The sequence below is a fragment of the Bos indicus x Bos taurus genome, chromosome 4 (genome assembly GCF_003369695.1).
Source record: "Bos indicus x Bos taurus breed Angus x Brahman F1 hybrid chromosome 4, Bos_hybrid_MaternalHap_v2.0, whole genome shotgun sequence".
NCBI lineage: Eukaryota > Metazoa > Chordata > Mammalia > Artiodactyla > Bovidae > Bos > Bos indicus x Bos taurus.
Window position 1 is genome coordinate 88,758,429 of NC_040079.1, and position 27,976 is coordinate 88,786,404.

The window sequence follows — 27,976 nt, forward strand, 5'->3', positions numbered from 1 at the left end:
CTGAGGTGGAACCCCCACTCAGGAGCTCTGTGGTGCCTGGTTTAACCCCTTGCATTGTTCTGGATCCCACTTCTCTCTCTGATCAGGTTACCCACTGTTTGAGTCTTAATCCTTATAAAATAGACACCAGACCAATTCAGCTGCCATTTTCTGCCCCCCCCACCCCCCCCCCCCCCCCGCCCCCAGACCATATACAGGAATGTGCTGGATGATGTCTATGAATACCCAATACTTGAAAAAGAGCTGAAAGAATTTCAGAAGATACTTGGAATGCACCGTCGTCAGTAAGTATTTCGTTTTCCTCATCATAGATAATAAGAGAAAGCAGCACCACGTATGACAGAATTGGAGGTGTCTCAGAAAGATCATTTTGAACATTTCAGATCTGGGATTTATCTTGACTCATTAGGTTTTCTAGTAGTAAATATATATTTTGTTTTTATATCTCAAGATGAGTGAACACTAAATCAAGCTTACTGGCTATTTTTTTAAAAACCCTGTTCAATATGATAGGAACCAACTGAGCCATGACAGTCTGGGTGCATAAGAACAATTATTTAATAAATTATTATTTATTTTTATAAGTGTAAATATTTAACTTGTCATTTCAGGAGTTCATAGCTATCTCTAATGGGATAGGAAAAAAGTTTTATAAACAAGTCCCAGCAAACCATGGCACATGTTTAAACTTCATTTTATGGATTCCCTGAGGTTTCTTTATCAATTTAGAAAATTGAAGGGAAGCACTTGCTCTGTGACTTTTGTCATGTCCAGGTATCACTGAAGCATCTATCATTAGTCTTTCAAATTGCTAATACCTGGTTTTACTCTGATTTACCACTAACTCTTCTTCTTAATTTTGGTAAATGAAAACATCAAGTCATTATTCAGTTTTCAGATATACCTGCAAAGTTAATCTGAAGGGAAGTATTGTCCTCTGATTTGCAATATAGCTTCGACTTTTTAAACATAAAACACATCTGTTGTCAAGTTTTGACAAGCTTATATTAAGATTTCAGCAGTCACAAATGGCGCTTCTCATAGAAAATGTTAATTCAAGCTCTTCACGTTGTCAGAGACTTAAAGCCTGACTCACATTTAGTAAAGAAAGATCCTGTGCAGTGAAGGCTATATAAATAATTTTAGGGTGTACACAAATCGTGTGTAAACCTTTGTCCCAGTCATGAAAATCACATATTTAGAAGTTCAGAAATGAGCTACAGGTTGTTAATAATGAATGTGATGAATTTTGATGGTCTTCTTTTATTATCACATTCTACACTGTAAAAAATTTCTATCGCCTAAGACTAAATATGAAAATATGAACAAGCAAATGAAGCAAAAATGAAAAAGAAAGAAACATTTACATCAAAATAATACCCTACTTGGAAATGATCTATGCTGTAAGGGAGGTCTTAAAATTGGGAAAATTTAATTCTGGTTTAATACAAATTTAAATACATTAAATGCATTAATGTAATTTAATACATTCCACTTGAAAACTTACATAAAAATGGGAAATAAGAGATATAAGTAAGAACATGATCTAAGTCATGATTCCTGTGTCTTTGGTATGAGATAATGAAATATCTTTTAGATGCTGGAATACAATTTGAGCTGGGGACCTGCTGAAGGCCCTGCAAGTCCTACCACACATTGAAACATCCTGGAAAAGAGCAGCCTTAGCTAGCTTATTTAGCTATCTGAAGAACAGTAATTTCACCTAAGACTTAGTGAAATGTGAATAAACTTAGAATTTCTGTGGACTGAGTAAATCCAGTTATTTCCTCAATGCTCGCTTTCTGTGAGTAGAAGGCAAAGTATACCTATTGAATAAAAGCTTCTTTTCTTCCTGGTTCACTTGAAATCCTAATGTCAAGTGTGTTTTACATAGTAAATGAATGAATACTGTGCATTTTACCGTTTTGAAAAGCTAAAATCTCCACACGGTGCCTGAAAAGTAGTGTCTGTTGACAGTGGCTACATTTTCCTGGGTTTGAGACAAAGACTGACCTCTTGTTGTTTCCCTTTCAGCACTGTAGATGAATACTCACCGCAAAGGAAGGTGAGGCAGACCCTTCTCTCTGAAACTGGGTGATCTGAGTTAGGGACCTTGCCTTGCCCCTCTTGGCATTTCTTCATAATTAATATGAATGCTGCCCCCACCCAAGTGGGGTCAGGCAAGGAGCTGGGGGCTTCAGCTTGCCTCCCTGCTCCTGCCTCACTTAGTTTTCCCTATGCTGGCGTGGATCCAGTTGCAGCCAGGTGCCCTTGACTTTATGACATTTCTGCATTTTTTTGTGGTGCATTTTGGAATCCTGGAGTTTTCACAGTGTCCCCTGAATGACATAAACTTGATTGTTAATGTTGATGTAAAAATAGAAAGTCATCTATGCAAGACTTTTTTGCCTACAAGAGTAAGAAAGTCTTGTAAGAAAAAGGTTTGCACTCTTCAACCCAACCGAGAGAGAGATCGTAGCTGGGATGAATGTGTTTCCTGTTCAGCTTCAAGGGGGAAATGCAAAATAACATGTCAGGCACAAGTTTTGTAGGAGCTGATATGTCAGGTGACAGATAATCATAATGAATTATGTACCTATTTCCCCTAAGCAAGTCACTGCTCTACAGCAGAAGTATGAAACTATGTCGGAGTGGCCTTACCCGAAAGTAAGGTTGATGTTGGGGTGGGAAAACCATATCTTTCTCAGGAGAAGCAGCTGTGGACTTTTGTAGTGGCCAGAGGTTAAAAATCACACCTGTATTCTCCAGCATGTTGTGAAGAATCAATTTGGGACTTTGTCCCTGCCACTGACCTTGGCCAAGGTCTATCCTGTTGCTCAGACTCTCCAACCTCCACTTGTATTAATTGAGGCAACTCCCAGTTTATTCCTCTAAGATTAGACGGATGGATTTCATATTCAAAAAAAATTGGCACGCTCTTTTGGAACATGTTGCAAACAGCTGTGGTTTTCCAAAGGGCAGCAATACATTCGTTCATTGTTCTTGTTCTCCCTTCTTGCAGAATAAAGCCCTTTTCCACCAATTCAGTCTGAAGGAGAACTGGCTGCAGCACAGAGGAACTGTGACAGAAAGTGAGGAAAGTGAGTATGATTTGAACAAGGGTTGGGGCAGGTGGAGGAGTTTAACACAACAACGCAACTTTAATACCTCCGCCTGCCGGTAGCTGTTTGCAGCTGCCACACCCCCACCACGACAAGCACGTTAACATCCACCATGAAAGTTTTTCTTTTCTTGCCGTGCTATAGTTTTCTTCATCACTGAGTACTGTCCCCGGAGCCAGGTCATCTTTACTTTGGGAAGTAAGGGAAGGAGACCACGCAGAGTCCACTGCGTTCTTGGGGAGCAGTGCAGAGGACTGGAAAGGCACCCTTAGCTGCCTTCTCCCCTGTGTCGGTCCATTGCCCGTGACTCACGGGAAAGTCCACTGAAAGCACTGTTCAGGGCTTGGACTGAGTCAGTCCTGGAGATTTAGAGGAGAAAATCTTGGCGGGAATAATGAAAGGAAGGATGTGTGATAGAAACCCCTCCTAGGCAAGGCCATGCAGGCAGCGCCACACATGCAGGGCGTCCTCAGTCAGTGTTCGTGCCAAAAGGGCTCGTGACATCCCACCCCCCGCCCCCGCCATCCGCAGAGGGCCCCTAGGTCAGGGCAGGGGAAGCACCTTTGCAGCACACTGGCAGTGCTGACGTGCTTCTCTGCTTCACTGTTTTATAGCAGAACAGGAAGTGGCTTCCTCCCGTTAGGGTAAAAGGTGAGTCAAGTGCAGAGCTGGGAAACAGCCATTCAGATGTTCATGCTCTTATGACTGGAGACTTTAAAACTCGCCTGCCCCAACAGTGCCAAAATTCTAAGTATAGACACTGGATATTTGCTCAACTTCTTGAACGCTTGAGCACCCAGATGTCGCAGATTCCTCTTCCGTTCCATCCTTTGTGTATAATGAGCTGCTCATGAGGGCGCTTGGTGGGCCACATCATCTGCACCAAGTGGAGGAGCAGAAAACCTCACCTCCCCCTCTCTCAGCTGCTAACCTTCCTTTCCCATCTGTCTTACAATTAGCTGTTTAATTTTCCATGCCGAGTTTCAAAGGGTCATTTCAAGATGCCTCAGACTGTTTTTGTTCATCATTTTACTAAGCGCAATGTAAACTTTCCTCACATTTAGCATTTTGTAGACTGCATCTTTGCCTTGCTCCAAAACTCCATCTTTCTATGGAAGGAAAAAAGCCTTTTCCTCTCTCACAAGTCTGTTGACAACACATAAAACAGCTGTTTGTTGGATGCTAGAGTTTTAATGACACACCCTACCAAACCTAAAACAAAATACTGTCAGTGCCTCTGTCAAAGTGTCTTTACTTTGAGGTTTATACTGGTAAACCCATAGTTTGTCTTTTGCTTCATTTGCATTTCTGTGAAAACATTCCTGGGTTTATTTTTGTGGTGCCATTTAAATTGCATATTAAACTTTTCTAGGAGCTACATTCTACTTCTTTTCTTCAATCTAGAAAAGAAGAATACTTAAGCATATTATTGTCCTGTCTTTTCTAAAGAAGCTAGTGTTTTATACATTCACAATGGCTCATATAAAAGGCAAATAACATGTCAGTTATTTCCATCGCTATTAAGGCAGCTTCTGCTGTCAAATCATAAAGGAGTATTTTTCCTGGGCCTGTTCACCATGGTAGTGATAATGCCCTTGTAATAATGAGTAGTACCACAGACAAGAAAAAGGAAATTAAAAAGGCTGGAAATGTGACCTCCGTTTGAAAATTAAGCTCACTACCACCTTGACACAGGCAGGGGGCGGAGATTCTTTCTTGAAAGATCAAGAAGGCTTGAAGCCAAAACCATAGCAAGCGACAGATTTTTTAGGTAAAGCTTCAGTTCAGTTCAGTTGCTCAGTCGTGTCCCATCTGCAGCCCCATGGACTGCAGCACGCCAGCTTATGCGAATTCAAATAACAAAGCGTGGTGGTCTTTACTGAGCCACTGGGGCTGTTGGGAGGAGAAGTGTAAAGTGAAAATGTGTGAGTTAGACATTTTTGTAGGCTGCTTTGGGAGATCTCGGTAACCCTCACGGAAGGGTCTGTGAAGTCCAGTCCGTGTTGCACAGACTGCGCTGTGTTGTGGGTAGGCTGCCTCCTACCAGGAGCACCCAACGAGCTTTGGCACGACGTGGGTCTCTCATTAGGCTCTGGGACACCCAAGGACTACTGCAGCTTGCCCACCTGCTTTATAATGTCTCCATCTCATGTGTGTGTAAGCACGTGGCTCCGTTCTCATGCCCTCGGGCGCCCACGTGCACGTGTAAATCTAGCTGTGTCTGTCCTGTACTGAAGAGCATAGTGTGGGTGCCTTGATTTGGAAACGTCTGTACCTTGTGGCCACAGTTCTCTGTTTACTCACAATTCTTTCACCTCATGTAGTTTTCTGCCACGTGTACATAACGGAGCACTCATACGTCAGCGTGAAGGCCACTGTTTCCAGTACAGCCCAAGAGATCCTGAGGGTTGTGGCAGAAAAGATCCAACATGCGGAAGATGATCTGGCTCTGGTAGCCGTCACCTTCTCTGGCGGTAAGTTATATTCTGTCTTTGAATATTTAATCATTCACTGGCTTGCCTCCAAAGGGAGAGAGTTGACATTTTTATGGAATAAACGTGCAGTGCGTCCCTTCTGGGTCCGCAGCTGGGTGATCACCGTAACAATGAGAAGCCTTCTACCAGAGGTGTTTCCATGACAACAGTTGGGTACCATTGAATACTGAATTTCCTCCCCAAGAACCAGAGAGGCGTGCCAGTGTTTTGAAATGTATTATAAAGCTTTACATAGTTTGTACTCTAGATAAGCCTTCTGTTTTCATGTTTAAATTAACTTGGGAAATTGCTAAAGGATGAAATTACTTTTGGAAGCAAAAAGAAAGACAGCCTTGAACTAGTCATTTTACCGGCTGACAAGTTAATACTTAAAGACTCCCTATTGAAGGAGACAAACACTGTACAATAAGCCGAAAGCTCACGGGCAGTGTTCTTTCAGGTAGACATGGGGAGTGAGCTCTAGTTATAGTCTTCTGTTGGGCCTTACTTATCCTCTGAGAATGGTTTATTGTGTGTTTTGAATAAGATCACACAGATTACAAGCTGACCCTATTGATCTTGTGACCTGAACAGAACCCTGCGCTTCCACTGGAGCCTGTCAGATCTCTGGGTTGCTGGCCTCCCATTTTTGCCTTACGATCTTTATTTAATATCTCATTAACCCTGAGAAAAACACAAAGAAAGTAACTGAGCCTCAGTAGTTGAAAAATGGGAGGACAGCATAAACTAATCAACCATGTGTTGGGGGGAGGGGGAGCAGATGAAGGGCATTTCTGTTTGCCTTTTGTTATCACTCTAGAGTCAGGAGAAGATCAGAATGTACTTGATGTTAAAGCATTCTGTGAGGGAACATTGTCTCTTCCGCTTTATTACTCAGAGGCAGATAAAATGGCCCTGCAAGCTAATCGTTTACATAGTCAAACAAATACAGCCCATCTCCCCAGTCCCAGTGCTTCTTTCCTTCCTCTCCCTGGGCGTCATGCCTCCTAGCAAAACATTCTCTAAAGGAAAAGAGCAAATGTTTCAGAAACATATGGACTTACATGAATTTTAAGGGAGTTCAGAGAGTAGTTGAATATCTAATAAAATATATTAGGAAATACTCCAGATAATATGATATTTGTATATTAATTTTAAGTGACCAAAGATATTAAATGATTCCAGACAATAGTGAGCTTCATCAAAATGAGCCTTTACCTCTCAAGGCAGTACTGTTACAGAAAGTAGTGATTGGGTCCCCATGCAGACAAAAGGTGCTGGAGAAAGATGGACCCTGAGGGGGCCTGGTGGCACAGTGGGGGCCCACCCCCCTTGGCAGCTGACCCAGTGTCGGCCAGGGCCGCACATGAGTCTGGGAATTAATGAATGGCTCGTTTTACCCGCTATCTATTTGATGGCTGTGAAATACCATTTTTACACTTTATTAAATTAGATTCGTCTGGAGTTCTGATGTGCATATACTCATAGCTAATCATCACTAGTAACACGAGCTTATCTCTTGAATTACCTCACAGATTTGGAAATATGCCATCATTTTTCATCAGTTAGTAGTTTTGTCTGTTAAGAACCTTTCTGCCTGCAGTTTTATGTGCCCCAAACAATAATGTTCTTATGAAGGAAAAAAAAAAAAAGCCCACAGAACCTAGTGTATTCCTTGCTCTAGTTACATAATTTTTAATAAATAATGTTTTCAATGCTGTGTCAAAATGAAATGACAGTGAGATCTACTGTTATTTTCTCTTTCTCAAAAGAAAATGCACGTTGGCCATGTTGTTGGTTTCTCTGAAAGGACTAGTACTGTTGTTCTCACAGCTCTTTGTAGGCTTCTAGCTGTTTTGTGCCCAGGAGAAGTATGTGTATGTAGTAACAGAAACCTACCCAGTTCCTCAGAGCCTAAAATTCTATCACTTTTCCTTGTTTATGGCATAGTGACAAACGTGACAGTAAGAAAAATAATTCTTAGCAACTGGAAAAATGGCTGTCAGCAAACCATGCCATTTTATTTCATAGCAAATGCAGAATGGCTCTTATAAATTCATATCTAAGGTATTTATGAATATACAGAGGGTCGCAAGAAGCTGTAGCTTAAACAAGGAGGGAAGATATAGAAGAATGTCAGAGCCCAGCCATGTGGGACCATTTACAGCAGATGTCAAGAGCCTGACATGACAGTACTACTGATCTTTGCAGTGCTGGGTGGTAAAGAATGTATTTGAGTATCATTTTTGTCCTCTGTATCAAGCGGAAATGTTCAAAACAAAATCTGGCATTTGAGCTGATTATGTTATCTAGAAAAAGAGATGTGATGTATTGATTTTCCAACCCTGCTGGATAAATAAAGGGCTACCTTAGGGGACACTGATTGTGTTACAGTGGAATAAACTTGAATATCACTTTGGTCAGTTCCCCTCTGTGTTTTGCAGGTGAGAGGAGGACATTTTTCTTTGAGAAGCATATTGTGTTATGAGTCCAGCTATGGTAGAAAAATGGTCAAAGGATAGGAACAATAGGTAAATAAAATAGAAGAAGAATAGATGAAAAATATTCACTTTACTAGTTGCCAAGAAATATAAAATATATCAATAATCTATTTTTGATTTTAGCAAATCAATAAACTTATTCAAAGTAATGATGAGTATTGGTAGACATAAGAGTTGGAAAGCAGTTTGGCAGCTTGTTTCAAAACCTTTACAGATATTCATTCCCTCTGACCTAGTAATTCTACTGCTGAGAATCTGTCTTAAGAAAAATCATCTATAAGGAGCCAAAGATTTATGCAGAAGGATGTTGACTTCAGCAATATGTATTATGGCTGCTATAATAATAGATCCCATTTATCAAATCCCTGTTATATGTCAGGCCCCTTGCTGGTATTTAGCACGTATCTCTCTATCTAATTTATATGACAAAAAAAATTGAAAACCATTAAATGTTCAACAATAGAGGAAAGATTAAATGATGGTATAATAGACTGTTATATAACCAATTACACATGGCATATATAAATAATTTTGACAAGAGGATAAGTACAATAAAATCAGAACATAAAACCACATAAGGAATTATTACAAGTATATATGTATCTATGATTATTAATGTATACATACGAATAGCTGTGATTGTATATACATGTGTGCACATACATATTTGCATAAATATGAGGACAGAGATATACCCAACTGTTAGCAGTATTATTGTTGTATGGTTACTTTCTTTTCTGTTTTTCTTGGCCCTGCCTCCTGGCACGTGCGATCTTAGTTCCCCAACCAGGGGTCGAATCTCTGCCATGCACCCTGCAGTGGGAGCAGAGTCTTAACCACTAGGCTGTCAGGGAAGTCTTCATGTGGTTACTTTACAGATAGATATGAAGTGAAGAGTGAGTTTTCCCTTCTTCCCCAAGCTGTTCTGTGTAAAAAAAAATGACTAAATATTATAAGAATGAATCCTAAGAGGTTACCTCTTCGTGGATAATAAGCTTTGATTATCTGGTGTCATTGTATAGCGTATGCAGAACTGAATCACATCTACTTCACATCCCATTTACTTTTAAGTATTTTTCTTTGGCAGATTTCACTCTTTAGCAGTACTGTGAATGCATACTAGCTCGTCTTGTGTTTTTAATTATTCTTTTCTGTAAATAAAGAAAAGCATGAGCTTCAGCCAAACAACTTGGCCATCTCCAAATCCCTTGATGCCTCTGGTCGGATATATGTCTACCGGAAAGACCTGGCCGACACTTTGGTGAGTTACCCTTAGCCTTGTGCTTGAAGCACAGGGGCACAAATGTCAGGCTGAGAACATGTATTTGTGTGTTTTAAAATGAATGTTAGAAAAGTACATCAAGCTGTTTCCTTCTGTAGCCAACAGTACACTTGTCAAACAACAGTACATTTGCTAATCAGAGGCAGGCCTGTCTTTAGGAACTGAAAACCCTTCGCACTGTTTCTCTCTAAGCCTCTCTGGAACAAGGAATTTGAGAGATGGGACACTTTGTCCAACAGAATCTTAATTCCATTTCTTCTTTCCTGGTGGATATATGGAGATCAGGCTGAGGAATCCATCCTGTGTTCATTTAAAGGGAAAGAGGTTCTGTTCTTCTGTCCCCTGGGTGCCCTTTGAGCGTGCCATTCCCTTGAAGAGAAGGTACATGATCAGCATTCCCTGTGTAAGTGGGCAACATCAGATGCCACCGAAGAGTAAGCATATGAAGAAATGGAGAAACCCCCACTGTATGTTATTTTCAGTTTTAAGTTTAAGAACCTTTATACTTAACTAGATGATTTGTTGTTGTTCCTAAAAACCTCGGTCTTGTGGTTGCTTTCTGGATGGTAGAATCAGGCCTCAGAGCCATCACCCATAAAAAGTGGGCTCTACCAGATCATGATCGTATCATCCGGAGTCAGGGTCCTGGTCTGTGCCATGCAGTCATCACAGGAATGGCTCTTTCCAGCTAGGCTCCTTTTATGTGTATAATGGACGAGTCTGTATACCATGTAGGTTAACCAACACCGCTTATAATAAAAATATCTCATGTAAAATTATCTACAAGATCTCAAATTGCCATAATAACATTAGTCACCCCCCACCTCTCAAAGGAGGAGGAGCTAACGTGCAGGTTACTGTTACTGGGTCTCCCACTGTCCCGCCCTTCCACCCCCAGCCGCAAACAGACGTTTCCTGTGGCTCCCTCAATGTGAGTTCCCAGAGCTCTGCTGCTGCAGTCCAGGGCCTCGGAATAGCAGAGGGCAGGCCTGGGGCAGGTCTTGTGGGATAAATAAGTGCTGTGAGTTGAGCCAGATGCCACCCTGCATGTGAATGCTTCCCCCACCTAAAATTTCCCCATTGGAATCATAGTTCTGGTAATTTCAGCTCCAAAAGATCTCCGTTGAAACGGAGCATTGTAAGGGAAGGCTAGCAGGGGAAACCACTGATATCCCCTGTGCTTGGGCATGGGTCAGCCTTCTTGGAGAGCAGGAATCATAGCCCTGAATGATTGGAATAGAAAAATAGAAAGTGTTTCCTGGAGAGGGCGGTGGACTACCTTGAATAACCAGACGGCAGGGCCGGGGTAAGGACACATTTAGGGAGAAAGTAGGAGGGGTAAAAAGCCAAGTGACAATGTCCTTACAGCTCCAAATTCATAAGCAGACATCTGTGTTTCTTCCCACTTCGTGGCTCTGTGAATGTCTGCAGTGTAGCCTGACATCTGCGTGGTCCCCATCTAGCCAGACAGGGCCCTGGGACACCTGGGCTTTCCCCACCTCAGCGTCTGTACGTACATCATCCGTTCCGCCCTTACTGAGCTCCACCCTGTGCCCATGCCGGAGGTACAGGGCCAGTTTGTGCCTAGACCCACTCTGAAGGGAATTCTAGTCTGTGGAATAGCTCATGGAGGTCTTTTGTCATGTTTTCAATTAGGAAACCTTTTCATAAATATAAAAATTCAAAAATGCTAATAATTTATTTTGCAGTTCAAAAAATAAAGACTAATATTTGGATTCTGAAATATTCCTTTTACTCTTCTATGGCATTTATTTTTGAAAAGTCCTCTTCTTTTTTTTTTTTTCCCAAGACATTAACTGTTTTAATGTCATTAACTGTTCAAGTCAAATAAGAGAATTTATTACCTTAATTTAAAAATATCAGATGTTTTGAAAAGATGCCAAATTTTTAATAATTTAACAGTGATGGCAGATTTAAAATTGTGGTGGCATTTAATAATTTTATGTCAGATTTTAAAGAAATACTTTTATTACCAAACTCTTCATACCCATTTGTCTAGGGAAAGCAATTGATAATTTAAAATAATCATACACCATGGGGTATAAATGAATTAACTTTTATTTTTTATTTCCTGTTTAAATTTTTTTTTTTTTTTTTTTTGCTTTCCACGGGCATTTTAGTAAAATTTGTAAATGCATGTCTGGGATGAGACTTGTTAAACATATTTCCTGTAAAAGCCATGTCTGTCTTTATTGAAGTGCACTGTGACATTTCTTTTGTTTGTTTTTCTCCTAACCCTGCTGGCACATTAATTTTTACCAGAAACCAAAGTGACTTCAGGGCTTTTGCTTTCATTATGCTGTCTGCTGGGGCAGTGTTTTATAATCAGATTTGTGCACGTGTGTGTGTGTGTGTGTGCGTGTGTGTGTGTGTGTGCATGCTTGCCTGTGGGGAGGGAGGGACAGCTCAGTGAAGTATCATTGATCACATTCTGCAGCTTCTGAGGCTGTTTCCTGAATTGGCTGTAACTCACCGAAGGTGAACAGATCAGGGAAACTATTAAGTGCACTCAGACAAGATTATTTTTCTCACGCGGGCTTCTAGTGCCTTTCTGTGGCCAGCCAATTCAGTGCCAACCATCTGGGAATTTACTGAGGATTCTTTTGCTTCTGTCTGTCACTTTAGAATCCGTTTGCAGAAAATGAGGAATCACAGCAAAGGTCGATCAGGATTTTGGGAATGAACACTTGGGATCTTGCTCTGGAATTAATGAATTTTGATTGGAGCCTTTTCAGTTCAATTCACGAGGTAAGTAAGGGGGAAACGATCAAGTAAATGCTACTGCCACCTTAACTAGGAATTCTTCTTGAAGAATATTCATGTGTGATTAGGTTTTAAGACAATCCATTTTCTGGTTGATATAGTTATGCTTTGGGATACCATGGCCCACAAAGATACTTGGGGACTTTAAATATATTGAAAGACTGATCCAAACCTAGGATAATTAGAATACATGATCATGCTTTATTTGCACCTAATACAGTCGGATATTTGTGTAATGTATAAATATGCTATATTTTTAATGTTTGAAAACATGTATTCATATATATGTGTGTGTGTATATATATGTATATGAAGGTTGCATGGGGTTGAAGAGGTGTTTTATGTTTGATACCTTTGATACTGACATTTTAATTTTTCCGTGGCTTTACAGTACTTATATAAAAATCACATTTATATGTGTCCTACATGCACACACACACTTTCCTAAGAACATTCTATACATTTAGACTATGCTGCAGGACTTCAAGCACTCTCTCGGACATTTTGAGATATATTTCAAATTTTTATGTCCATCAACCTCTCCCTTGAGGACAGCTTAAGCGTTTATAAAACAGGAGATGAGGGGCAGAATGCTACTGACAATTGATGAATAAATGTAGCCAGTGGAAAGGCTCACAGGACTCAGTAGATGAAAAATGAGGTAGACTGTGTTGCTTTTGCTTTGCCGGGTAGTGAAATGTTTCATTACAAAAAGGCCTTTCCTGCTGAAGAAGGAACTCGTGACTGATTAAGGGACCCCCAAGGTTCTCTTTCATTTTGGAGCATCTTTTAAACGTCCCCATATTTTCTCGTGGAAAACATTCCAATATAACAATCTAAATTTGAGCAAGTAGTGAACTCATTCAAGCTAAATGACTTGTGACTTTGGAAGTGTTGGTAGAGTGGGATGTGTCCCTGCTTGTGTGCTTATGCAGTGGGAGGGTGTGAATTTCTTGTGTAAAACACACACACACACACACACAGAGCTTTCTGATTAGAAACAAATCTCTTCCATTGCTTACATATGATCAGTCTAGTCACTAGTTACTGTCAGTTTTGTACCTTATTCTAATCTTACTCTCTTTCTATGATTTGACAGTGTCTTATTTCAGTGGTTCTCAAAGAGTGGGTACCCAGACCAGCATCATCAGTATACCCAGGAATTTAGTAGAAATGCAGATTTTTGGCCAGATCACAGACCTGTTGACTCAGAACATTTAGGGGGGTGGGGCACAGCAGTCTGTGCTTTAACAGACCTCCAGGTGATTCAGATTGACACTGAAGTGTGAAAACCCTTGTCTAGAGAATCTACCTGTGAGGGTCTAATGTACATCTGAACAAATGATGTCATTTGTGCTTGAAGTTGCCTATAGAACAAGTTTGGGAAGTTCGGATTTGATTCAGCCTCTGATGTAAGAGTGTCTTAGGTTTTCATGAAAAGCATCATCTTTGCATTCTAAAAACGTAGATTTATGTAAGTCTTTTATGTGAACATCATTTCATGAGGCATTTCTGAAAGTCAACATGAATTGTCTTGAATTTAATATATTGTTATTTGTTATATCTAACATATTATGACAGTGGCTATCTGAAATAGTTCTTAAAAACCTACTTGCAGTGCAGGAATAGAGACACTCACAGACTTGCGGACACAGTGAGGGAAGGAGGGGTGGTGGGAGTTGAGAGAGTAGCACTGAAACATATACATACCATGTGTAAAATAGCCAATGGGCAGTTGCTGCATAACACAGGAAGCTCAGCTCAGTGCTCTGTGACCACCTAGAGGGGTGGGATGGGGTTGGGGGATGGGAGGGAGGTTCAAGAGGGTGGGGACATATGTATACTTACGGCTGATTCACACTGTTGTGTGGCAGAAACACAATACAACATCGTAAAGCAATTATCCTCCAATTAAAAATGAATTTTAAAAAATGGATTGTATTTTGTATCAACTTGACCCTGTGCTGTAACAGTAAATGCTGGCTTGAATACATTGTCTTTCAGCAAGAGCTGATCTACTTCACGTTCAGCAGACAGGGAAGCGGGGAGCACACGGCGAACCTGAGCCTGCTGCTCCAGAGATGCAATGAGGTCCAGCTCTGGGTGGCCACGGAGATTCTGCTCTGCAGCCCACTGGGCAAGCGAGTGCAGCTGGTGAAAAAATTCATCAAAATTGCCGCTCAGTGAGTGTCTAGTGGTAAAAAACGCAGTTCTGTTCCTCTCCTTTAGAGGAAATCTGTTTTTTCCCCGTAATGGGATGGGATGGGATGTGAAGAGATGGGATACAAAAGGGTAATAGTGAGTTAAGTGACCAAATGATTGGAAAGGTCTGTTCTGAATATTTCTGTCTTCACCTTTGAAATATTTATATCTTAAAGTAAATGTCACAATACCAGACCATAGCTCTCTGTGCCGAAGGAAAAAGCAGGCAGCGCACACGTGCCCCATTGTGCAGCTAAATTACACGGTGGCCAGGTGAGTTACAGTAGGTTAGGCACATGGGGGGAGATGATGAGAGGGGGCGAGAACTGTTGAAAGTCAGATGCGTTTCAAGGTTCTGCTCCTGGCTCCCTCATGCCCAGAGTATGAACTTTCATTGATTAAACTTACTTTTGTATATAGAATTCCTTCGCTGGGCTGTGTTAGCTTCCAGAGGACAGGGACCATTTCTACTCAAACATTGGACCTGGGGTACCTGGTACTGAAGTTGGTAAATAGCAGTGACTCAGTAGTTGGTTGGATGACATTTTAGTAACTTCCTGGGAGCTTCTGTTAAAATACCAGATTAATGTCCTGAGACCATGCTTGGGTGGTCTTTCCAACACAAACAGGCAACAGGAGTCCAGATCTTTCCCAGTTCCTCCTACCTTCCAGTCTTTCCATTTTTTTTTCCTCCTTTGTTTTTCAAAGTAGTTTTTATATCAAACAGTTTTTGGGTACATGTCAGTGTAATATATTTAGGAAATCTGTATTGATCACTCATTATGTTTGCACGTCTGTGTATGGTATTATGGGGGAATCAGAATGCAGCTACACCCAATACCTGCCTTTGAGAACTTTGCGATCTGCTGGGCAGGGGAATACTTTCTATAACTCCAATGGCTCATTGCAAAATAGAACCCAAGGGTTCCCTACCATGAGATGAAGTTCTTTCAGGGTCTTTAGAGGACGGGAAGCTTCTATGCCAAGGGAATGGGAAAGGAGGATTAGAAAAACATTGGGAAGGAAGTAGCATTTTGAATTCTAGATAAAAATTCAGGAGTACACTCTCCATGGAGTTCAAACTCACAAGAGAGAAGCAGAGAAGTTGATGGGAGGCAGAGAGCATGTGGTCTGGAAAAGGAACCTCATCCAGTTTGGCCTGAGTGGAAGGTATTTATGAGGAAGCTGTGGGAGACCAAGCTTAAAGGGAAGATGGGGCCAAAGTGTAAAAGATATTGGATTTCAGGTTGAAGAGTTTGGACTGAATTGAAAGGCACCAGGATTCTTTATATACCTGAATCTTAGACTACTTTTATGAATGAATGCTCTTTTTTTTTTTTTTTTAATTCAGTCAGTACATTTTCTATAATACCTATGAACTTCCTAAAGATGAGGCTCTTTGTGGTCCAGAACGTTCTTATAAAAGCCAACTACTTGGTGAAATGGGACACTAATATCCCAAGGAGTAAAATGACACCACATAGCTTAGTTCCCAGTCTAAGATCATAGCTGTCCTCAGGGAAATGAAGTATGTATGTTCACATCTTCTCCATATGGCCCTATGCTCTTGAATGATTTGCTGTGCTGGCCTCTATTCCTGGCCCATAGAACAGAATTCCAACAGAAACATAAAGTTAAATTCTTCATAATCACACTGGTACAGATAGCCCCAGGAAAACAGTTAATTTTCATGCTCATGCAGTGCGTTCCCTGCCTAAGGCATCCTATTCGCATATTCATGTTTCCTTCCTTCTTACCAATCCCATCCCCCACCTCTGTGGATTGAGTGGATTTTATTTCTTCAGACAAAGGAGTGTTTGCTAAACTGAATGTTTTAGTGTCAGTCTGTTCTTACCTTGGAATGAATGAACCTTGGCTAAAGAGGACTCCAGATGGGAATGGTGACCGATATTTGTGCCGTATCAATTTGTCTTATAGAGAAGTAAGTCATCCGTATATTCATTTTTTTTTCTTTTTACATTCAGATATTTATTGTTTGTGGATTTTTAAAATTTTAAGTATGACTGAAAAATCTGAACCAGGAAAATTGTTTATGGGGAGATAGAAGATAAAAAGATGAGAATTACATCTAAAGATTTTTTTGTAGCTAAATGATTTTTTAATATAAAAGCAGATAGTATACTGTTTATAGTGAATAATAATAAAATGATTTGCCCCCAGGGTCTTCTTTTCAACTCCAACAAATGCTATCTGAAAGTTTTGCTGTATACTGTGCATTTGAGTGTTGGACAGAGTATAAAAATGTCTAGTTGGAAATGACAGAGCCAGTGGGGCTCCCATCATGCACTACGGTGGGAGGAGGGGGAGAAAGGGAGAGTATCCAGCTGAGATGCTTCTGGCACAGGGATGGGGCTGTTCTCACCACAGGGCCCTCAGCAGAGGCGCCCAGCATCATCACATGAAGAGATGGAGCTGACTCGAGTCTGCCCTGGCTGGCCTGAGCTTGCCAGGGTGAGATGAGACAGGAGGGTGGAATGAGGGAACAAAGGGCAGAAGAAAGGCAGAATTGCAGTATTGATACCTTTAGGCTCCTTTATCTCTTAGAAACAGGTGGACTTTTCAACCATAGGCCAGGAAAGTGTCCTGTTTGTTTATTCATGGATAATACCAAGCAGGCTCCACCTGGGAGAACATTGGCAGAAACCAGATGAAGGGCCAGTTAGACTGAATATCAAGTCCTCGTGCCTATCAGGAAACCATAGGCAGAGTCCAAAGTTGGACAGAAAGACTGTGAAAGGGACAGACCGTGCCCCCTGCAGACCCAGCAGTGAGGGGCTGGCAGGGCTGTGTTCATCCGGTTGCTTTGGACAGCAGGTGTATAGGCAACGGTGCCTTCCCAGGTTCCCCTATCAAGGAGGCTGAAACTTCCGAAATGCTCCCCGTGGGCGACCCCCACTGCCTTGCCGCCCAGGCGCAGCTGTCCTGGGCAGTGTCCAGTGCACAGAACTGGCTCCAGGAGCAGACGGGTTTAGGCGGGACCAGTCAGGGCACAGCCAGCTCTGTATATTACCACTTCAGAGCCCAGAATCGTTTCCTGGTCCTGAACTCAGGAACCCTGCTCCCGTACACACACCTGTGCGACTGGAAATTGGTATAGTTTTGGGAAACAGAAGTTATTAATATGTTCAAGAATCTTAAAGTCATGATTGCTTTGATCAATCATGTAATGACTTGAAGTATAACTTAATTTAAAAAATCAGACAGTAAAAAGTTTTATATGCAAAAGATATTTATTGTAGCGTTCTGTATTGAATTGTGTTGAATTGAAAATAATTTAAACATCAACAATAAGAGAATACATTTTTAAATTTATTTAAATATGTTTTTGATGAAGTGTTCTATAGCCGTTAATGATAACAGTCAAGAACCCATAATATATAAGAGTGTATACCTGAAAAAGCAGGATACAGAGATGTATATACACTGTTCCCAAATTCCATCTGAGCCATTGGTGGAGATGTCATGGAAGAAATGACACCCGAGGACAGCTTAGTCAAATCACATTAGGTACTTTTTATTGCTGCTAAGCACTTTCATATTTCTTTCCTATGTAATTAGGATAATTTTTTAATTTTAAAAACTTGCCTCAGAGAAGCTGTTTTCTAATTCATCCCAGACTAAGGAGTGTTTGGGATGGCTGACCTGGAAGCCCATCCTCCCTCTGCTGGATCAAACCCCCTCAGCTGGCTTTGAAAATTAGTGGAGTTTCGACCAACTAAGTTGAAGGGCAAGATTGACATTCTACAGAGCAGATAACTTTCCAGAGTTATTGGAGCTTGACATGGTCTTGTTTTGCATTATATTCCTTTTTTCCTCAAATTAGAAATATGGGACAGTGTCCACATAATATATGCCATACTTTAAATATATAAGTATATGCATAATATAGTAGCTATTTTGTTGAGAGAAAAGGAAATAATGTCTAAATGTAATAGGAGGGGAGCTTAGACCTATGAGATAAGAGGACTTGTCAAAAAAAGAAAGGCAACATACAGATTAAAGAGACAAGACCCAGGAGCTATTATAATGAGTCTGGGATCTGTGAAGAAACAGGAACGTCAGAGCTTTCAGTTGAAATTGTAAATGCATCCAAAACAGATTTTTTAAAAGAAGGAATCTTGAAGTGTCCAGAGGGTACCAAGAGCACACATCTTTGGAGAAATGTCTGTTTAGGTCTTATGTCCACTTTTTGATTGGGTGGTTTGGTTTTCTGGTATTGAGCTGCTTGTATATTTTGGAAATTAATTCCTTGTCAGTTGCCTTGTTGCTGTTATTTTCTCCCATTCAGAAGGTTGTTTTTTCACCTTACAGTTTTCTTCATTGTACTAAAGCTTTGAAGTTTAATTAGGGCCCATTTGTTTATTTTTGTATTTATTTCCATTTCTCTAGGAGGTGAGTCATAGAGGATCTTCCTATGATTTATGTCAGAGAGTGTTTTGCCTATGTTTTCCTCTCGGAGTTTTTTAGTTTCTGCTCTGGTATTTTAAGTCTTTAATCCGCTTTCAGTTTATTTTTGCATATGGCATTAGTAGTGTTCTGATTTCATTCTTTTACACATAGTTGACCAGTTTTCCCAGCACCACTTGTTGAAGACACTGTCTTTTTGCCATTATATATATTTTTTCCCTTTTGTCAAAGATAAAGTTCCTATAGGTGTGTGGATTTATCTCTGGGCTTTACATCTTGTTCCATTGGTCTAGATTTGGTTTTGTGCTAGTACCATACTTCTTGATGACTGTAGCTGTATAGTATAGTCTGAAATCAGGAAGGTTGATTTCTCCAGTTCCATTCTTCTTTCTCAAGATTGCTTTGGCTAACCCTCTTACACTATTGGTGGGAATGCAAACTGATACAACCACTATGGATAACAGTATGGAGATTCCCTAAAAAACTAAGAATAAAACTGCCATGCATGCTTAGTCACTCATTCATGTCCGACTCTTGCCACCCCATAAACTGTAGCCCACCAGGCTCCTCTGTCCATGGGATTCTCCAGGCAAGAATACGGGAATGGGTTGTCATTTCCTTCTCCAGGGGATCTTCCCAACCCAGGAATCAAACCCGCATTTCCTGCACTGCAGGCAGACTCTTCACTGGCTGAGCTATGAGGGCAGCCCTAAATGATCCAGCAATCCCACTACTGGACATATACCCTGAGGAAACCAGAATTGAAAAAGATACATGTACCCTGATGTTTATTGCAGCACTAGTTACAGTATCTAGGACATGGAAGCAACCTAGGTGTCCATCAGCAGACGAATGGAAAAGGAAGTTGTGGTACATATATACAGTGGGATATTATGCAGCTATGCAAAGGACCACATTTGCGTCAGTTCTACTGAGATGGATGAACCTGGAGCCTATTATACAGAGTGAAGTAAGTCAGAAAGAGAAAGACATATTGTACATTAATGCAGGTATATGAAATCTAGAAAGATAGTACTGATGCTCCTACGTGCAGAGCATCAAAGGAGACACAGACATAAAGAACAGACTTTTGGACACAGTGGAAGAAGGAGAGGGTGAGATGATTTGAGAGATTAGCACTGAAACATATACTTTACCGTATAGAATAGACAGCCAGTAGGAGTTTGGTGTGTGGTGCAGGGCACCCAAAGCCAGTGCTCTGCGACAGCCTTGAGGGGTAGGGTGAGGAGGGACGTGGCGGGGTGCGGGGGATTCAGGAGGGAGGGGACACATGTGTGCCTGTGGCCCATTCATGTTGATGTATGGCAGAGGCCATTGCAATGTTGTAATTACCCTCCAATTAAATTAATTAAGTTTTTTAAAAAGCACAGGTCTTTTCCTAAAGGCAATGATGAGCGGAAGTATTTGAATTTGTTTTTGTGCAGCAGGTACCACTCCTCTCCCAGGGGCACATGGGTCATGGAGCAGAGTTCAGCCCCTCCCTAGAGGCTGAACCCTGTGGCCTAGGAGAGTCTTGGCAGCTTTATCTTTTGTGCTCATCTGGCAAAAGGATGTTGCCTAACAGTGCCTCCTGCTTTCTTTAATCCACAGCTGCAAAGCCCAGAGAAACCTGAACTCCTTCTTTGCTATCGTGATGGGTCTCAACACTGCTTCTGTGAGCCGGCTATCTCAGACCTGGGAGGTGAGCCTTGGGGGTCCATGGCAGGGATGGAGTGGGTGGGAGAGGACAAATAACACTGAATGGGAAATGTTCCACCGAAAAGTCCTTATTTAAAGTAAATTGATTTAAATGGTTTAAATGAGAGAAGTACCACTAGAAACAAATGTTATAAATTAGTGTCTCAAGTCCTTAGGAACTGTTTTTCTCCTTAAACTTTTTATATTGTATTGGGGTACAGCTGATTAACAATGCTGTGATAGTTTCAGGTGAGCAGTGAAGGGACTCAGTTATACATATCCATGTATCCATTCTCCCCCAAACTCCCCTCCCATCCAGGCTGCCCCAACTGAGCAGAGTTCTATGTGCTATACATTATTGGTTATCCATTTTAGCTTATGGTTGGTTGTGGGGGATAGTTTGGGAGTTTGAGATAGGCATGTACACACTGCTATATTTAAAAGGTGTTAGGAAATATTTTGATCAAGTGGTCTTCAAAATGGTTCTATAATATATATGAAAGAAACAAAAATTGAAAAATGCCTCCTAACTTGAATTAGTTTTCTGTTTTTCTCCGTGATGGCATGGTTACAGTTTCATGTTGGTCCTTTCAAAAGCTCCGTTTGTCCAGAGGCAGATTTGCTGAGATGCTTATGAATTTAAGCTACCAGGCCTCTCATTTGCAATATTCCTGGCAGTATGTTCACGTGGATGGCAGATATCTTTGCAAAATTTACAAAAGTAGTTTTATATTCTTTTTTTTTATTAAAAAAGAGGGCCCACAAAATGTTATATGTTCCAGGTCTCCCAAATCCTGGTTCTGCCTGTCACTGTTGTATGATCAAGGCCATTGGGTTCTCAGAGAGAGACGCCCACTTGAGCTGATGACTTCAGTGTTTCTAGGCCTGGAAAATGATCACACTGGCCTAAGTAGTCAATAGAGGAAAAGTTGGTTTCAGGAACTAGAAGAGAGGTCAGCAGTCATTTGGGGTAAAGGGCCAGATGGTGAATTTTTTTTTTGGCATGTTGTTTCCATTGGCATGACTCAAGTCTCCTATTGAAGTGCAAGCCCTGTTTAGTCTGTAAATGATGAGCATGGCCATGCTCCAATAAAACTTTATTTACAAAAGCATGGGGTCATATTTGGCCCATGGCTGACCCCTTGAGTAGATCAGTTTGGCCCTAGATGCGTTGAGTTTGACGCGCAACTGAGACATTTTTGTGGGATATCCAAAATACTCAGGTATGCAGCTCAGAAGAATAGTTGCAGGTGTCTGCATTTTATCGTTTCGCATTTATCATCCATTTATTAATACGTATGTGTTGGTGTGTGTAACAGTAGTTTCCAAACAGGTTGAATAACCTGTGTTGTTGAGTCCATATTCAGAATTATCAAATTGATATTTAAAAGTGTAGTTATTGTAAGGGTTTACCTCATTGTTTTGATTTGTTTTGGAAACAGAAAATCCCACACATTTTGTAGAACACTCGTAAGTGTTATGTGCTGAAATTTGCCGAGCACCAACTGTCGACTGTACGTTTCCTGTGAGTAGTCTCCATTTCAATCAGAGAACGTGGAGACTGGCTGCAGTCACACAGCTAGAAAGAGGGCAGAGTCAGAATTCAAACTCTGACTGACTACCGAGACGTCTGGCTTTCCTACTTCACCAGAGTAAGGGCAGGCTGGGAAATCCCAGGCCCTTCTTCCTTAGGCCCAAATTCTTATTTGGGAGGACAGTGTATGTTTCCATCCCCTGTCAGTCTTCAGGCCACTGTTTGCATGGGTGATCTTTCCAGTTTGGTGATTCTACCCACTAAAGTACAGGCCTCATCAATGAGGGTTTTCATGGCCTTTCACTATTTAAACCTCTGCTGTGAAACATCATTATATCATTTATACAAAAAATATCAGTCAACATTATTACTTCCCACTCAACAAGACCATTTAAGAAGGTGAGAGCGTTTGTCAAGGGTAGGATACAGAACTGAAATCCAAGCTTTCATGAAAAGATCACCAGTGTGTGGACTGTCTTAAGTTGGATTCCTAAATCCTGTGGCTGCTATTCATTTTAAACTGTCTTTAGCAACATTCCCAAGGAACATCACATTAAGGAATGATGAAAATTGAGTAATGAGAAGCAATCAAGGTAGAACCAGTTGATAGAGGGATTTATGTTCAGAAATGTGAAGTATATAGTGCAACTTAATGAACATTCCTCTCAAAATAACTGACTTCTTTTGACCTTTTCTTTTTCTGTTTGTTTGTTTTTAGAAAATCCCTGGGAAGTTTAAGAAACTTTTCTCTGAACTTGAAAGTTTAACAGTAAGTAGTTGAGCATAGTGGACTTACTCTTCAAACTGATAGTTAGCCTCAGATTTTCTTCCTAGATTTCAGTGGTCAATATCTCCATTCTGCCATGTCAGGTAGCTTAGACTAGTGCACCTGTATATGAACAGGTAGCTTTGCTTCTTAATGGAGTGAAGGAGGGTAATGGTTACTGCTTCTTCCTCTCCATGGAAAAAGGTAGCGAGAATGGTCTTTTTGGTGTGATATTCAGAAGGCACATTTTTCAGTACAGTCCATTTCAAAACCTATGAAATTAGCTAGTTTAAATTTACTATGCAATTCTTATGCATTATTCTTTTTTTCTTTTTACCATTTCTCCTTTTTATCATTCCTTGTATCTTTGAGATAACAAAATGTGCAGTTTCTTTTCAGAACACAACAAAAATGTTCTTTTGTTTTCTCTGCATTATCTGTGCATTATGAGGGCAGTTTTTCTTTGAGGTGTGCCTAACAAAAGACTTTGGGTTTACCTCATGATAGAAATTATGGAGAGGAAACTGTACTTAAGGAACCTATTGGAGGGAAAATAATAGGGCAATCAAAAGGTGTCTCTCTTTGGCAGTCATTTCCCATTATCGTCAACCAGTAACTTGACTTTCATTCATTGCCTAGATTTCCTGCCCTAATTTAGTGAGTTTATTCTCCTAGGAAACCTTTATCTACTTTGTTCTTAGGAAGAATCACTCTATGTCTAAATCATGTTCAAATTGTAACAGCGAAAATAGATTTAGAATTGTTTCTATAGCACATTGATTTTTCTTTCTCTTTGTAATCTGCTTGGTTCGGCAGGATCCATCCCTGAATCACAAAGCCTACCGAGACGCATTCAAGAAAATGAAGCCACCCAAAATCCCCTTCATGCCGTTATTGCTTAAAGGTAACAATTATCTTTTATGCTATGTAATTCCATCTTCCAGAAATTTATCACTCTGACTACGGAGGGCGAGGAAAGGAATCTCAGTTTCTTTATTTTTGTCATTCCAACCTAACTGTTGGCTTGTGACTGTTTTTCACATGTTTGCTTCTTTCTGAGACACCTGAAATGCTTAATTGTTCTTAAGCAGACATCAAAGTATTTTCACTTGACTCACAAAACTTGGCACTGGAACTGTTTGTGTTTTTGCTTTATTCTGCTGCTAAGCCTTGTCTTATTTGAGTCTACAGTCCACTTAACTCAGCCAAGAATAAGGCTGGCATGAAGAATCCAAGTGGTGATCAGTTATGTTCTTTGTTTGCAACCTAAATTTCAGAGATTCAGCCCATGGCCTGCTGCTGTGTGAGAAAAACCTTCAGTCAACACAAGCAGTGTCATGTGTGAAAAGTTTTGGTAGAGAATGTACTTTCTTCTTTCCAGGAGTGAATCCAGTTGGGATAGTATGTGATAGCTGCAAGTTAGTCAACTAACTTCTCTTCTGTAGAGCAGCAGATCAGTCATCATGAAACATGTTAGTTAAACTTATTAATGAGATCTTGATGGTCTCTTTCAAACCAAGGGGATTAGTGAAAGGGAAGTTTGTTTTCATCAGGCCCATGCTTCTGACATTCAGTGTATATCCCACCCGTGTGCTTTCCAGGACAAGGGGTTTGGTCATTTCTCTTGGTCTTATTTTGATTCTTTTCAAGGAATTTTTATAGGAGTACTCTTTTATATTGCTTGCACCCTTCAGAGGCTTATACCTTCTGCGGGGTCAGGCCCTAGCGCCTACACTCATAAGTGTGGTGGAATTGCCTGGAAAATGAAGTACCTGGGAACTGGTTGGCCGGGCCGTGTCCTCTGCTGCCTCTCAATCGCCAGACCCACTGGCAGTAAAGCCGAAAATAAACCTTTTCGGCTTCTCCTGAGAACAGCCAGAGCTTGGAGAGCTTTTGAGTTGCTGTACATTCTTGCAGCTGTTTATCTAGTCTTCATCTAGTGTAAAGCAAGAATTTCTGTGAAACGGTAATGTATTAGGACAGTTAGGACAATGAAGCACATGGACTGCTTCACTCGAGCTCAAAGCATTCTGAGAACTGTAAATGGATGAAACAAGGAAAGATTGTAAAGCCAGAAAAACAACTTTAAAAAGTTCATTTGATTCTTCATTTTTATTTCTAAGATAAGTTTATTCGGGCTTGTGATTTTTATTTAAAATAAAACACCAGCTGGAGAGTGGGAGTGGTGGCATGTGGAAAGTAAAACTTAGAATCATGTAGACACAAATAGGAAAAATAGGAAAGGAACACAGATCTGGGAAAGGAATTGATTTTAGAAAGACAAAATTTTGAAACAATAGATGTTTTTAAGGTGATTAGAAAATGGTCAGCATTGTCCCTTTAATTTAGATGTGAGCTGAGCCTCCTGCTATATAGTAGTGGGTTTTCCCCAAAAATATTTAATGCAGTCAGGTGCCTCACACTTATGTCTTAGCTTGGATGCAATTTTCTGCTCTATTGAGTTTATCTAGAGCTCTTTGTTGGCAGCAAAACAAACTTCTCTTTTTTCTACTGAAAATACATTGTCTCATTCATTCTAGCAAATTAAACTTTTGCCCCCCCCCCTTTTTTTCTCACTGAAAGCTCTTGAATTTTAAAAACAAGCTCACTTGTTTTTCCTTTATCTTTATTTTTGTCATTATAAAAATAAATAATATTGGCACTCTATTGCATTTAAAGTTACTATTTTTGTCTGAAATAATTTCAAAAGGAAAAATAGGATGACACTTTTAAATATGTATGTATCACATCTGTGGTAAGACATTTTGGAAAACATATACAACATTAATTCTTAGCTTTAGTAACTGCAAAATTATTTTAAAATTTGCAGTAAACTACTTTAGAACAAGCAACTTTTTCATGAAAATTTCCCAGCCCTCTTCTCTTGTGCCTCTTGCTTTGGATTGCTTTTGTTTAGAGAAAGAGACCAGATTAAACTTCTTGGGTATTAGGAAGGATTTGGGCTCCCATATTTCATTTTTTGAGTTAGTCAGTTCCTAATGACATGCAGGTTATCAAAGTAAGCACATAACCTAAAAATGCTTCCAGCTATCAGCTTATCTATTTGCCTGTGAATTTCTCACTTCTGATTTACTTTCCCCCTACTGTGGAGTCCAGTTCAGAAAGTAGTGACCAGGAAACCCTGAGTAAGTGTTGAAGAAAGGTTCCAGCTGAGCTAAAGGTCAAAAGCAGTTGAGTAATCTATGTCATGGTGTTTGGGGAGATGGTAATCCTTCCAGTAGAGTGAATAGTCAACCGGTGTCTGACGTTAAACTGAGGTTGTATCTGTATCTTCAAGGGCAGATTGTTATTGCAGATTTGTGGAGTTGTGTAAATAAAAGGAAGATTGAGGTGCTTCCATGTTTTTCCTTCTTTTTCACCTGCCATCTCTTCAAATGGAGTTAGTTCATCCCCAGTCCTGTTATATAAAATGTTAGGAGCATGTCTGGGTGTTTCCAGATAAAGGGGTCTGGCAGGTACTCATTTCAGGCGCTGCACTTGGTGGGGACCCTCAGTGGCTTCACAGCCCACCCATGACTCAGGTTGTGAGACTCCAGTTTTTGAGTTCAACCACCTATTGAACTCAGACTTCCTAATCACACACTTGTCAGTCACCTGCATCAAAACCTGCAGCCATTTTGACCCCTTTCTCCTGGGCAGCAGCCCCTCTTCTCCCCCTACCTGGCCAGACATACCTTCCCTGCCTCATCCTCATGCCAGCATCAGCCTGCCAGCCCCCACCCTCAGGAGAGACTCCTTCCTCGTGTGCTGACCTCGACAAGTCCTTGCGAGCTGGGGATAAGCAAGACCGCCCAGGCAGAGGAGAGGGAAGAGACAGAATGAGCGACAAAGGAAACAGTAAAATTTGCAGAGGCCCCCACATCCAGTGAATTCAGCAAATTGACTGGAATAGATGATAAGAAATGTCTAAGTCCTTCTGAGTACCAGAGAGGCACCGTGGTGAGAGGAAGCGGGCCGCCCGGGCTCGCGTCCTGGCTCCGAGACGCAGAGCTGTGGTCGTGAGCCGGCTGTGCTCCATCCGCCTTTGGACTGTTGTTTCTTCACATTCTTTCCTGCTTAACTTTACCTTATACTCTTTTGTGAGTATTAAATGAGTTAGTGCCATGTCTGACACTGATGATAAATATAAGCTGTATTATGATCCTCATCTTGGGAACATAGGGTGGGGATGACAAGCCTTGGAACACCGGGGAAGTGGTCCAAGAACTTGGACAGGGCATTTGTAACCTGAATTCTCCGGGAGTGAGGAGATACTAGGCTCCTAGGTGGAGTTTAAGGTAAACAATGTGCACACAGTGCTTTGCTTGCTGTACAGAAAGAATACAAGTTAGCTGTGTTGGCTGCTCTTTCTCTAAATATTGTGTCAGAGACATGAAGCTTGCGATTCTATTCTGAAAGCAAAACAGTGAAAGATAATAAAATAACCAGAGAGCTCGTCAGATGACTGTGTAATGGTGAATTGTTTTCTTGCTCAAACATCAGTTTAAAAAAGGAAAGAAAAAACCTTAGGAAAACCTTGCAGTCCGGTGGGGTGGAAGCTGTGTTTAAAGGATGCCTTGAGAAAAGGGTTGTATCAGTGTATTGTGTGATTGGTCTTGCCCTCTGGTGGCCAGTTTAAAGCTCAGCAGCTAAGTGTGTTTCAGGCCAGTTTCCCAAGCACCTGCCTTGTAATTACCCCATAGTGAAGTGAAGTCGCTCAGTGAGTCTGCGATCCCATGGATTGTAGTCTACCAGGCTTCGTTTGTCTACCAGGCTTCTCTGTCCATGGGATATTCTAGGCAAGAGTACTGGAGTGTGTTGCCATTTCCTTCTCCAGGGGATCTTCCTGACCCAGGGATTGAACCCAGGTCTCCTGCATTGCAGGCAGATGCTTTACCCTCTGAGCCACCAGGGAAGCCCTCCATATGGACCAGCAGAATCAAAGTCTTGACTAAATGCAAATACTTTCCCTTTCTATTTAGAGGAATTCAATCTCTTCACTTCTGTCTTTTATATCATGTTATTTTAAGAAGATTTTTGAAAATGGTTTTCATTTGGTTTGCCCTGCATGTCTGTGATATAACATGATTATTTGCACATTCTTTAAATTGTAGTATATTTCTTACTTTGATTCTTGTCTGTGAGGATTCCCTATGGTTCAGTCACTCACCCTCTGGTTTGAATT

The 27,976-nt window shown here is 40.9% G+C and overlaps 1 protein-coding gene across 3 annotated transcripts in view; it reads left to right on the top strand.

Annotated features, from left to right (window-relative positions):
• The window catches only part of RAPGEF5 (Rap guanine nucleotide exchange factor 5), a 256,576-nt gene that overhangs the window by 214,857 nt on the left and 13,743 nt on the right, over window positions 1-27,976 (top strand). For all 3 annotated transcript variants that reach the window (XM_027539948.1, XM_027539946.1, XM_027539947.1), the window contains exons 14-23: window positions 187-284; window positions 2,035-2,065; window positions 3,023-3,101; window positions 5,447-5,596; window positions 9,261-9,358; window positions 12,026-12,148; window positions 14,168-14,346; window positions 20,405-20,495; window positions 22,744-22,794; window positions 23,608-23,695. In XM_027539948.1, the coding sequence (XP_027395749.1) occupies window positions 187-284; window positions 2,035-2,065; window positions 3,023-3,101; window positions 5,447-5,596; window positions 9,261-9,358; window positions 12,026-12,148; window positions 14,168-14,346; window positions 20,405-20,495; window positions 22,744-22,794; window positions 23,608-23,695 (988 nt within the window). The remainder of the gene's footprint in view (window positions 1-186; window positions 285-2,034; window positions 2,066-3,022; window positions 3,102-5,446; window positions 5,597-9,260; window positions 9,359-12,025; window positions 12,149-14,167; window positions 14,347-20,404; window positions 20,496-22,743; window positions 22,795-23,607; window positions 23,696-27,976) is intronic.